The following is a 13,841-nucleotide window of genomic DNA, read 5'->3' as shown; positions in this document are numbered from 1 at the left end:
CGGCGCGCACGGCGGGCCAGTTCGGTACGTGCGTGAGCGAGCCGGCGTGCGAAGGGTTGCGCGGGTTGCCTAAACGCTTCCACGGGCGGAAAGTTTCGCTGCATTACAAAATACATTCGAATGTATTCTAAATATGGGGCAGCGGAGGAAGGAGTGTTACCACTCCTGCGCAGCTCTGTGGTGCAGCAACACAGGGCGGTACAGTTCGACCAAGTTTCTCGCCTTCTCCAAAGACGACAGGTAAGCAAATTAGTTTTGTACAAGTTATAGTGAATTCCTTAAAAGCCTACTGATTGCACTCTTCTGTTTTCAAAATAATTCGCAAATGTAACGTGAAGTTAATGAGACATGTCACTCGTCTTGGAGTGGAAACTAATGTGCAAATATATCCCAGCTGTGCAGGTACGCAAAGTTTTAGTAGAAGTAAACGCGTCTTTGGCACGCACACACTTGCTCGCAAGATCAATTTGTGGTGGCATTGCCGCTTTTTGATGATTGCCTGAGTAACTGCTGGAACGTCGATTCAGTATACTTATCAAGGTATTTTTTGTTGTTTCGTGCAGCAGGTATGAGTCTAGGTTTGGGCCCCAAGTCGAGGATGGTTTGCGACTTCATTGGACGTTTCCTCCGGTGACTCTCCTCAATCCATCCAATGTCATCACGACGCACCTGCTCACAAAGAAGGCAAGCTCAACTGTACGCGCTTCTTGCCTTTCATGGCGTACATACTACCACATCGATTGATGGCGTGGAGGTGCTGCGCCCTAAGCATTTTTTCCTGCCCCGTCTTGCTCTAAAACGTATATTTGCGGCGAAACTACTGCCAAGCGTTGCTTCAGAGCTCCGAAAAATCTGACGTAACTCCGCGGTGTTCAATGCAAGTCGATTTTCACATGAAGCAGTGGAAGGCCAAACCGAAATACATGCGTTGTCTGCAGCCGCCATTGCAAGCGTTTCGCTCATTAAAAAATAAATAAAACCAAGTAGCATTGCCGGCTTTGCTGTTCCATCTAAACTGCGCGCCCGCGCCTTGTCATCTTATCACGAGTGGGTTTGGTGTTCCATAGTTCTGAAGTTAGAATGGTCATGCCGTATCGGACAGGATGAGATAAGAGGCGCTGCCCAGACGCGAGTTAGAGGGTAGCTTGTAACAACCTGGCCGATATCTGCGGCTTAAAATACAGGAAAGCTTCTTTTTTTTCTGGGTGTCTTCTCCCCCCCGCCTTCCCTCCCACCCCCGGTAAGCAGACTCTTAATTCACGCGCCATTAAAAGAAAAGACGGGTGCGTTCGATTTGTGTTCTGTGTTCTACGACGTGCACATGGTTGGGCATTGTTTTTGTACGTAGATATAATCCAGCAAAGAGTGTCTGCAGTGCGGTCATTGTGTTGCAACAGTTTTTTATGGCTGCATTTTGTTGGTGTCAACATGATTTCTCGGAAGTGTATGCAGGTTAATGGGCGGGTCAACGCTTTCTTTCAGAGTTTGCGTTAACTCGCCCGAAAGGCAGGGCTTGAAGCATAACTGTGCGTGCTTTCTTTTAACATATAGATTCCCAATTATTGTGTCTCTGAACTGAAACGAATTTTTTTAATGTCTAAAGAACATTCCTATCTCGAGGTGAGCCCAAGAAATAAGTATACATTGAGTGGAACTTTCAAGTTCTTTTCTTCTCCCGCCGCGGTGTGCGCGATAAAAAAATCTGTGTGGGGACTAGAACTTTCGAAGTTCTTCTTTCGTAATCAAGTATTGTGTACCTAAATGTGTATTCATGGCTGTAACTTTTGCGCAACTTTAGACGGAGACCGATACAAAAAGGGGACTCGAAGACCTGTACCTGTCACCGTGTAAAGTTGCGCAAAAGTTACAGCCATGAATTCAGAATACCAACTAGCCTGCCTAACCTTGTTATTGTAAATGTGTATGTAGCACGTTTTTTTCCCTATTGTACAATGTTGTATGCCTAAATTTGCATATGTCATATTTTTGCTTAGTCCAATACTGTGTACATAAAATGTATGTGCAATATATTGGTGTAGTACATGTGTTTTCACGACTTCGAATCAAAGACGTCCTCATATGAATTTTGAATAAATGCATAGTAAAAATAATGTTTGTGTAACACTCCAATTATTATCGCCACAAAGACAACAATTTGACACCAGAAAACGTACTATTACCTACATGTTTTCTTCGTTCAATTATTAAACACGTTAATGCACACATAACAAATGACGGGCGGCGGCCATTTCGAGTCATCGGCGCCGCTCGTCCAACTTTCGCGCCTGGTGCCATTGCCGAGCGGCCCATGAGGCAGCGACCGGCGGCGCGAAAGTTGGACGAGCGGCGCTTTCAGGGCCGCGCGCGGCGGCACGGCCTGGCTGCCGCGGGATAAATGACGTCACCAGCGTCCGCGACGTCAGTAAACGCCCTTTCTCCCCTCGCCACTCGTTGCCATGGCGATTAATGCAACGTTTCTCAGAGGCCACGTACTACTAGGGGAGGATTTGGCGCTGTTGGCGCGAATTACGTGGGACCACGGTGGATGCGAGAGAGGCCGCCCCGTGCTTAAAGCACCTTAAAGGAAATAATTTCCCCTACCTAGCTTGGTACCACGAAAATTCTAAAGTTATTTGCTAGCACCTGGAAGGGTCTAAAGACATTCTGTGGCCACTTTGTCCCCCGCAGCTTAACGTGCAAAATACGGTACGGTTGTGAACATATGAGCAGGTACCAATTAATGCCAACCTTTATGATAAAAATACACCAAAATACTACTCCTCAATTTTCAGAAAATGAATGGCGAGAAATGCTGTCCTTGCTCATTATCCAAATCGACAATGCGGAATCCGGCCAAAATTCCTCACACACAGCTTCGTCACAGCAGTGATACTTTGGAATAAAAATTCACGGAATAGTTCCATCAAATTAATGCGAATTATTGGACAGTTCCGAAAATGTAGGAATTTATATACCCGCATGAAATTGGCTGGATATGCTCGCAGGGGCTGGTGTGCCTGAGTTGGATATGCAGCCTGAGCACGCTACTGGCTCTGATCCACGCAACCTTCAAGTGGAACCGAGGTCTCGAGCTACCAGGCACCGAGGCATCCGCTGCATACGGAGCGTTCTCGCGCGTCCTCTGGGCCGCGGCCGTGTGCTGGGTGGTGGTCAGCTGCGCCCACGGCTACGGCGGTTAGTCATTCCAAAATTACGTGTTTTTGTTGGCCCACACACATTGTGTGTGTTGCAATGTCAGATTTCACAACGCATACAGTAGCCGACCGTTTTTTCGGACATCAAAAAATCGGCCTGGCTTGATATTCCGGACTTTCCCGCGGAACCGCCAGTTGTCCCACAGGAACAATGTACAGCCGGTAAAACGCTTGTCTATAACAGCGATTTCAACTTCAACCAGCTACATCCGAAAACTGCCGAAACATACTCGTTCCAAACATGTCGGAGGCAAAAGCGAAGGGCTAAGACTTAAGAATTCCGCAGTAGTTTTATTCGAATCCCGCTCCGGCGCGGCAGGATAGGGCTGAGAGTACGAACGCTGTGTTATAGACAAGCCTTTTACCGGCTGTACATGAACAACGGATATTTCGGACAAAATAAAACTAGAAGTTCGATTTTGCGGAGAACGTTTTCCCCGACAGAGCCACGGTGCAACTCCACGCCTACGCCACCTTGAATCCTAAGCCACCTTGCTAGCTTCGGATTGGATGGGGATCGTCTCGACTCCCGCCGGGGTAACAAACTTTGATATTGCACGCCATAATTTTGCATGAACCAGACTGCGGCGGAAGCCATCTCGAAAGCAGGAAACGGGCTGGAAAGACATTGCCAACGCCTTGGCGTTGTTGTCGAATGTGCACGAAGAAACCGTGACAGAGGTGCGAGCGTCACGGTTCTCACACGAAGGAGAAATTTAAGGCACGCAACCATTCGTGACTTCTTCAGTTCAATTTAAATGTAATACAGTTAGTTTTTGCGAATCCCAGATTTGTGAGACTGCTACTTTATTGGGACTAGTTTTTGTTCCCCTCCAGGTCCGCAAAATCGGTAGGCTACTGTAATTGAAGAGCTATAGACTTAATCTTGACAATTGTATACCACTACCTAGGGATGGGGGTCAGTAATGTTTCTTCGGTTATCGTTGTTTCTGTTGCAAATGTAGTTCAAAATCTTGAAGAAGCTTTGGCTTTTGAAAAAGTGCAAACGTCCCCCCCCCCCCCCCCCCAAACTTGAACCCTTTTATAATGTACTAGTGCCTATCCTATTTCACGGTCTGCTAACACTTGCATGCAGCCAACTGTAAGCGCGCAAGCAAAGAACAGCGCAGGAAAGCCGGACTGGAATTCGTTGAACCCGCCGTGCCATTGGATTAATGCCGAGCAAGACGACCATGACATTTCTTGCCCCTGCGAGACGCTTTTGTTTGAATTGTTTTTGCTCATTTCCAGTGCCATAGCATTGCGTTTTCGTGCAATCGTGTTCTCCAACTTTATTATTACATTAATTTCTTGCTGAGGCATAATATATGCAACAGAATACTTTGTGCACGTAGACTTCACTTGTAATGAGAGAATTTGGATTGTCAGCCCCTAGCGCGCAAGGCGGACAGGTCGCACGACAGTTGATAAAGGGCTCAAGGGAAAACTGCCACCGCGCCTGACCTATTCTGAAGGGTTTTTGGACTTCACTTCGAAATCGTGACCCCATGCGTCGTAATTTAGCCACTGTTCCTAGCATATGAATAATCTTATGACGGTTCCTAGCATGATTAACAGTTTGGTAACCTAGCATGCTTACGAAACTGTTAATCTTTGTTGGTTCTCACATAAATAGCATTAAAAAATAAATATGAATGAGGGACGTGGTTTGAGCAAGCTAAAGAGGAAAGAACGGTGCTCGCACTTGCACTCGTTATAGTTCCTGCACAAAGGAGTCGATAATAAAACAAGCTCTGATTAATTTTACCGATCCCGTAATGTGCACGACCATTTTCCGGTCCACACTATTCGGAGGCGTTTTGTGGGCCATACTTTACAAGTGCATTTCAATTGTCTGCATGTTTCTCGTTAAGCACTATTTGCTTACATGTGAACGTATGCTCATTCCCTGATAACGCAGGCTGGCTGAACAGCCTGCTCTCCCTTAAATGCTGGCAACCGTTGAGCAGGCTTCTCTACTGCCTCTACATTGTCAGCCCTTTCGTGATCACCTACTCAAACGGAGTTCGGGAGCACGCCTATTTCCTCTCCTATGATGCCATGGTGAGTGAAAGCCGCTCCATGTTTGTCCTGAGCTCGCAACATGTTCCATCAAGTTCAAACTTGCCATTTAACGCAGATGTGCTTTTTTGGGAATGGTTATCTTTACGGCCATTACCGCCATAGTTCGGCCTAAAGGAGTGGGTGATGTGATGGCAAAGTAACCATCAGAGTACTCAATACCCTCTATTTGAGCGTCCTGACAGCTCCGACCTGAGTACCCCTGATCAACCTACCCACCAGTTGTTTGCCACGGAAAACACGTCCACCGGGGCACATAAGGCCGATATGTTTTCAAATGGTGGTTTTGTCCCCTTCAACACACGCAGCACTTCCGGGCAACGCTGCTCTTCCCATACCAATTTGTTGACCTCTGCGTTGGGGGGCCGACTATGTGTGGGGCCCGCCTGACATCCCACAAAGTGGAAGGTAGACGAACCGTAGAGCAGCACATCCGCCTGGCGCAACGATCGAGGTGGGCCCTCTGTTACTTAGGTTCAGTTGAGCAGGTGACTCCCCTCTTTCCGATGGCTAACAGAGAATGGGGAAAGACCCATACCCCCTGTGAATGTTTTCCCACAAGCGTAGCAGCGGCGGCCGACATTTGGGGATTACGGATGAACACGCCCCTATTTTTCCGCCTGCCCTGCAAGGGCTCTTCTCCGGCTTTGGAAGTGCGATAATTCGTACAGCACCAAACAGTCGGGTACATTCCAATCTTACAGAATTCCATGAAGTATTAGAACAGCTCCCAGCTCGTAAAAAAAAGCGTACGAAAAAGTTTTTTTTCGCTTTTGTGTGGCCACAGTCTTGCGTGAACGGTTCTAGGGACATTACGAGCGTGCATCGTCCTTCCTTCGCCCGCGTCGTCGGCTTACCTGCTTTGTTTTTCTAGTTCTTCCTGACTTTGCTGATCTTGTGCAGTCGAGTCCCGTTAATGTCCACAAAACACTTCGCATTGACCGAGCTTCCAATTCAACAACAATCACGAGAATTGGTCCAAAACATGCATCCCTTCTCGATTTCCTTCCGAATATTGACTTTCCTCGCCACGTAGAACGTACGAAACTGGCCGCATGATCGCCGGGACCTATCCCTAAGACATATCCCTAAGACATACTCCTAAAAAAGTCTGAAGCATTCACTGCAAAAATGATCCCATGACGCTGTGCGCAAGAAGAAAGGTCAAGACATGAGAGAAACCCGCTAGCGGGCAGAAATCTCAGCTGAGAAGACCTGCCGATTTATAAACTGTGGAAGGCGATTGTGCTTACAAGAGTAGAGAATACGGTGCTGTTGTCGCCCTTGAAAATTTGGAATTTTAGCGAGGAGTGACAGTCATATCGACGCATTTTATTCCGAAACAACTCGCAATGAACCGATTGAATGGGTTTAGCCTACAACTTATTGAGAACTTTCTGCCAATGGATTGCGTTTAAAATTGATGAGACAAGCAATCACTTCTAATGAAAGAAAAAATTGCAATTAAGTGACTCCCAATCACCGAGAGTAGACCGTACTTGCCTTTTCTATTATTTTTCTCCTATATATTTACATTTCATTTAAGTACATGAAGTCCGCTCTCAATCTTTCGAAGTCGCTTAACTGGAATTTTCAGATTATTGGAACTGATCTGATCGTACCCGCAATTTTGCATGCCTTCCACTGGAAGAAATCGGTTTTCTGATGGAGGCGAAAAGCAAAAACGCCAGTGTGTGCGAGATTTCGGCGCATGTTAAAGATCCTCAGGTGGTCAAAATTATTCCGGAGCCTTCCACTACGGCACGCCTCATGGCCTGCGTTGCGTCGGTGCGTTAAACCCTATAATTAATCAGTCAGTGGAATAAATCGCTTGATAATTCGAAGCTAAACCAAATACATCGTGAAGTAGAAGTTATTTTGAATAGTAAACATCCAGGTGGCCATCCATTTTCTATAAAATTAAAAATTTTCAAGCGTGAAAACAGCGCCGCATTTAGCACTGACGCCGGCGCCATCGCAAGAGAGGCAGCGCGCTGTTGTTCAAGCGGCAGGCCAGACGAGACTTACGCCAGTGCACGCATTTTTCTCTTTTGATGCTCTAAACGTCGTGCTGCTGTTGCACACAGCGTTGAATGAGCAGGCTGGGTAATGGACGCTCTAGGCTTTGATTTTAGCAATAAGTCTCAATTATCAGGACAACCCGTGTCGTACGCTCAACGTGAGGACAGAAGTCGAGATTCTGAACGGAATCGAGGAGGTAGGCGTGTTGTGGACTAATAACACTGCTGTTATTGGGCTTTTTCTTTAATTTTAAGTTCGGTTAATTCGAAGACTTTTTCTGGTTCTCGTGGACTTCGTATTAACGGAAGTCGACAGTACTGGCCTAAATAAAACAATTCTACAAAGTTTGGCGCCAAGCATTTTCACACTATTTTCGACCCTGTTTACGCAGTCACTATCAACAGGCGTAATACCCCTAGAATGGAAAGTGTCAAAGGTGGTACCGCTCTTCGAGTACGGTGATCGTTCCTCACCCCTTAACTATCGACCCGGTTCTTTAACAGTACCATTTGTAAATTGTTCGGGCATGTTATACATTCCCAAGTCATTAAATACCTCGAAGAGCGTAACTTCATATTTAAGCGTCATTGTCGCAGAAACTATTCTTGTGACTCACAACTCGCTGGCTTCATTCACGGCAACATTCATCTATAGATGCAGGCGTCGAAGTAGACGCCATATTCCCAGATTTTTCAAAAGCATTGGACCGTGTCCCTCATCGTCGGCTCATTCACAAGCTCACTAAACTGAACGTTGACCCTACTGTTGCCTCCTGGATAAAATAATTTCTTTCTAACAGAATGCGATTTACATCAGTTAACAATCCCAACTCATCTCTACTCCCCGTAACATTACACCACAGGGAAGCGTACGAGGTCATCTACTTTTTTCTAACTTATATTAATGACCTACCAGATGGTGTTAAATCTAATATCAGACTATTTGCAGACAACTGCGTAATATATCGTAATATTCATTCTAACTGTGATCGCGAACTTCTTCAGTCCGACCTAAACGCTGTAAACGCATGGCGTTCCACCTGGCCTCTAAACCTCGCCAAAATAAAATTAATCTCCTTTACTAGTCAACATCTATCAACATTTACTATCATCTTAAACAACAACCGTGTGGAACAGGTTTCTTGATACAAATTTCATGGTTTTCACCTAACCACTAACCTGAGCTGAAATGATCCCATTAACGACATTCCCGCATCTAAAAACCGTTCTCTTGGTTTTCTGAAACATAACCGCAAACGCACGTCTGCACGCTTACGTAAATTGTCAAACACAACCCTAATACGTTCTCAAATACGGTATGCTTCAACCATATGGGACCCTCATCAAGCATATCTAATAACTCATTTTGAAGCCCTACAAAAACGGGCTGCACGCCTCACCTATTCGGATTATTCACGTCACACCAGCGTAACAGAATTAAAAAATCGCACAGAGCTTGAAGCCTTATCTCACCGTCGTTGTGTAACTCGTTCAACACTATTTCACAAATTTCACTATCATGCGTCTCTTCATAATGATTTCATGAGTGAACCTTCAGCCATCTTCCCGCGTCGTGATCATCCACACACAGTCAAATGCATCACGTGTCGTTCCCTCGCATTTGCTCAATCATTCATCCTCTAGCCACGACTGAATGGAATAATCTGCCATCCCACGTTGTCATCGAATGAAATGTCTCGAAACTTACAGATGCTCTCAACAGAAATATGCAAAGCTAACACCATTCCACTGCCTCATTTGTAAATTTGTTTTCAATTTCTTTTAATTGTTTGCCTTTCTTTCCGCACGCTAGTAAACGTCCCTTTACGCTGTATTAGTTTTGACATGCTGCTTCCACAACTATTTTATTTGTGTGTGTCTTCTCTGCGAGTGTTTCTTTTTTTACGTGATGCACTGTCATTTTTTTACCCTTTTTTGCTAGTGTGTTTTGTTTTAAGTACATTTTATTTATCGTTTCATCATTGTCATGTAATGTACACCCTATGTAATACCCTCCACCTTTGGGGTTATTTTGAAATTAATAAATAAAATAATTTATTTAAATCTGTTTTTACTCTTCCCAGTGTAACGGAACGAACTCTTTTCTGATATACCCCCTGCCTTTCCTAAACTGTCTTTTCTTTCTGTCTTTCTTCCCTCCTCGACTCACTCTTTCCCTTCCTTCCTTCTTTCCTTCCATCCTTCCCCCATCCCTCACTCCCTTCCTCTGTCGCTTCCTCTCTCGCTTCCTTCGTTGCCGGATGGCAGCGTGCTTCGATTGAAAATCATTGCTCGCCATCAGGTTTTTCTCCGCTGATTGGAGAATCATTTGACTGCTTCGACAGCAATGACATGCTTTTATTGCCAAGACACTCAGCTGAAATGTTCATTTTACAACGTCCCTGTAGCACCCAGACCATAAAGGGCAAAGGGCAAGTAGTGAAGGCAGTTTTTATTTTCAGTCCGAGGTGAATGGCGCGAGCCCCGACTTGCCAAGACATTATTCTTTATTACATTCCTAGCAAACATGAATGAGCGCAAACCAGAGATGTTTTTTCCCATTATTTTTCCTAACTGCCACTGTTCGCTGCAGTCGTACGTGCTCCTGCACCACATGGTTCTGACCGTGGTGGCAGCTGCGGTGTTCTCGCTGTGCCTGGAGCTCCCGTTCTTGCGCCTCGAGGAGATGGTCGCGGATCGCCTGGCAGCCAGACGCGCAGCGGCCGCGGAGCCCATGGTGGCCGTGCCCCACATCGAGCCGCACTGGCTGGACAAGGGCGGCCACGAGAACCCGGCATTCGCCAAGGAGAAGCTCTAGAGCCGCCCACTTCAAACGCGGGCGTTTGCGCGTTTCACACTGTGCGCAGACCAACGCACTTGTTTTTTCGGCTTAAGACTCGGCGATTAAGAAATCTAGTAGGTAATGTAGTTATGATTCGTTCCCACTACATACGGTACGCGACCTTGTATCTGTGCTTGAAGGCTCAATAGTTAACAAAACAAAAATTACTCATATAGTTCACTTTCAAGGGAGCGCAAACACTAGAAAAAAAACAAGCATTACGTTTAGATATTGACATTCCTTGTGCGGCCTGAGCAGCAATTCATATTTTTAGTTCGTTGCCGTAGTTATTGTAGCTGTATCTTTTTTGTTGCGATTAGCTCGCACGGGCGTTGTCTAGTTCACTTATTCAATTAGCAGTCGAGTCTTGTTTCGCGGCTTTCAGTTTTCAAGATACCATTTATTGTCATGTCGAGTAAAAGCGGATGAGATTACAAACCACTTATTTCAATCCAAGCATTCTCTGATTCACCCGGCCAGCACGAATTGGAGCTAGGCCACAATGTAGTATCAGTGGTAACGGTTCGAAGGAGAAGAAAAGGGAAGGAAGTGCACCAGGGACATTATTGAGCTCGGCAGTGAGCTGCATGCAACTGCGTGCGGGGAAGGGGGAGATTGAAAGGATAAAAGATAGTGCAAAAGAGACACACAAAGAGAGGCGAAGAGAAAGCGAGCGAAAGAAAGAGAAAAGGACTCGGTTAGGTTGGCACATCAGCAGTGGCTCAGAGCCGGCAGGGAGGCGGCCGTCCGTGCTTCGCGTGAGGGCGGTCGTGTCCGGGTAGTGGAGCAGCTGGCCGGAGACTTCCGTTGGGGGGCGGCAGGCCCCTCAGGGTGTATTTGGTCCGCCTTGGAAGGGCTCGACGCTGGAGCGCTCTCTCGAGCTCCACTCTCGGCGCCGCGTTGAACTCGGCCCGTTGCAGCAGTCGACGGGCATGCGGATCAGCAGGCAGCGGGTGTCCCTGCTGGAATCTGATGATGTAATGGGTTGACATCCTCCGGTTGAATTGGTTGATTTAGCTTCAGATGAATTAGCTGACTTAGCTGAAGTGAAACTAGCTTATATTCTGGGTCTCGGCTACGCATGCGTATAACGAATATCTTCGCTTTGAATTTCGCTTTTAAAAGGCACTGTATTTTGACTCTGCATGCCTTGTCCTCGACGTAAGGTTAGTAAATGCTATTTTAATCATGACTTTCGAAAAAATCCAATGATATCTTAAACGGACCATAACACAATTATTAATATTGGTTAATTATTGTGCAACATGGTTTCACAGTTAACCATGTTTCACAGTTCGAACCAACTAGCCCACATTTACGCGTTGACAAGTATGCTTAATTACCCTCCGGATCAACGTTTATGACACGACAGCCGTGTGCGGAGTGTCATGGAACCGCGGTGAGTTCCGGGCTTTTGCAACAAAGAATATTGGCCTGCAAGGTGCCGTTTCTATCGCACTATTCTTCCTGTCAATTTGCTGATATTTTTAATGACGGCCAAGTGCAAGTTTAGCAACGCCATGTTTAATAAATTGAATGCATGCTTAACCACTACGATTGGTGTTCAAGAAAACCATTGGTATTAACAATGAAGTGTGTGAAAACAAAAATGTTCAAAGCTTAGGTACTACTAAAAGCAAATTTCAGCCCTATATATATGTTACGTCGTTACGGTTGTTGGTGCTGGAGCCCAAACAGGGCCATTGTGTGTTCTCTTGAGCCGCCCAAACTAATTCCTCTTATATTTTCACTCAATATTGAGATGATCAGTCAGATACGTTAATCTGCCGAATGAAGCCTCTTGTAAAACTACTGTGAATTCGTTTGTTTATCTTCAAGCTCTGTTTTTGTTCTTATTATACGTGTCAACGAGTAACACGCAGCGTGATTCTTGAATATTCATTACCTTTTTGCGACCACTGCTACATACCGCAAATCAATAGAAACAACCTATTTAGTTTGATGATATTTACCCCTTCAAATTAACTGACTCTGTATTGCTGTACTGACCATCGCTAGTAAAATTAAAATGCCGATTATGATTGTAAGATTTTGACTTTCTATTGCACAGGGCGAAATTCCAACATCGCTTCTTCACACCGTCTTAACCATGGAGCCGTTGCAACATATTTTCATGAAAATGATTATCATAGGTCTTAGAGCAAGGTAAAACTAGAAAGGTTTAGCTGAGCTGGCTAAACGAACACATTCAAGTACAGTATTTACAACATCATCATCATCATCATCATCATCATCACCAGCCTATCTACGCCCACTGCAGGGCAAAGGCCTCTCCCATTATTCTCCAATTACCTCGGTCCTGTGCCAACTGTGACCAATTTATCCTCGCAAACTTCTTGATCTCATTGACAAGTATTTACAAGTATTTACAACACTTGTGTTTAAACGGAACTGCGTTTGCACGCTGTAAAACAGGCCATCATCCCACAGAAGCAAAATGACTACTGATAGGGGTTGGGCTGATGGAGGTTCTAAGGATATTTCAAAGCTTTGTAAGTAGTTTTACTCCTGTTTTTCTTTTTTGCATGTCACCATCACCGTCGTTGTGCCCCCCCCCCCCCCCCAATATGCAGGCCGTCTTGGACGATGTTCCATGGTAATCCCATAATTTGGGGGTGTTGGGAGAGGAGGCAATGGCTCTGTCACGTGAAATTTCAGCGAGGTGTTTTTGAATGTATTCTCAGTGCCTAAACGTCGAAACACGTGCCCGGGTTGGTCCCACAAATTGTTTACCAGCGGCGGCTGCAAGAAGACGGTTACGCTATTGGAAGGAGGTCTATGAAGCCTGTTGTAAAAGCCGTTACGAATGCAGGCTAATTTGTAGGAAACAGCCGTCATGGTGAAGACAGCAAGACGTGCCCCATCAGGTAACGATGCCGCCGCCATCCGAGTGCGGAGCAACTGAACGACTTCTTCCAATCAGACAGCCAGCGGAGAAAGAAACGAGGGTGCATCTGAGTCGCTCGACTGAGAGTCCTCTAAGGGTCATCCCCAACGGGTTGGCCGCAATCAGTGCCCCCCTCCCCTCACCGGTTATCTGCACCGTCAGCCGAAATGTAACAGAGCCGGGAGGTAGACTGGTAAGTATGTGCCGCACTTCCAGTAAACCCGAGGGTATATATGGCGTTCAGCCCAGCAAGGCCGACAGCCTTAGGGCAGGAAAAATTCCTTTCATATGATTCCTATCGCTTCGATATTCGGGCACTGGTTCAAAGATACAGTCCTCATCACAGGGCCTAAAAAACCGTGACTGCCGTATACCCACATTTGAAATTTGTAGGCCTTGCAATCTGCCTCGAAGAAGCTGCTACAAGACAGGCACAATTTCAGCGGCTGAAGAAACTTTCGTCGACGAGTGCTCCCTTCACTAAAAAATGTTTCGTTGCCCCGCAAGGATGACGGCACTGCCACGCCCATAATAGCTGGCCGGTTGGAGCTGCTTTACAGTAATTGAAGCCTTCCCTGCCAAAGTTAGCAGGTGCGAAACGGGCATCATGCAAAAGGAAAGCTCCACAGAAAAAGTTGGTGAAGGTTATGAAAGTTTAAACATACGGAAATTCTCCAAAATTAATATAGCTAGCCGAGCAGTCATCTGTACGTTGGCGTTTGCTCAGCTAAGAGGCGTAACCAGGTAAACCTGTAAATTCTATATATAGTTGC

At 45.9% G+C, this 13,841-nt stretch overlaps 1 protein-coding gene across 1 annotated transcript in view; it reads left to right on the top strand.

The window, feature by feature from the left end:
* LOC144142922 (nose resistant to fluoxetine protein 6-like) overlaps window positions 1-12,191 on the top strand; it is a 113,635-nt gene extending 101,444 nt beyond the window's left edge. The window contains exons 12-14 of the mRNA XM_077674775.1: window positions 3,006-3,195; window positions 5,137-5,279; window positions 9,912-12,191. Of these exons, the coding sequence (XP_077530901.1) occupies window positions 3,006-3,195; window positions 5,137-5,279; window positions 9,912-10,136 (558 nt within the window). The 3' untranslated portion in view covers window positions 10,137-12,191. The remainder of the gene's footprint in view (window positions 1-3,005; window positions 3,196-5,136; window positions 5,280-9,911) is intronic.
* Window positions 12,192-13,841: the final 1,650 nt, after the last annotated feature.

The sequence above is a fragment of the Haemaphysalis longicornis genome, unplaced genomic scaffold (genome assembly GCF_048455015.1).
Source record: "Haemaphysalis longicornis isolate Haplotype H1 unplaced genomic scaffold, Haemaphysalis longicornis Haplotype H1 scaffold_1, whole genome shotgun sequence".
Lineage (NCBI taxonomy): Eukaryota > Metazoa > Arthropoda > Arachnida > Ixodida > Ixodidae > Haemaphysalis > Haemaphysalis longicornis.
Note: the sequence above shows the minus strand (reverse complement) of the source record. Positions and strands in the feature narration are given on the sequence as shown.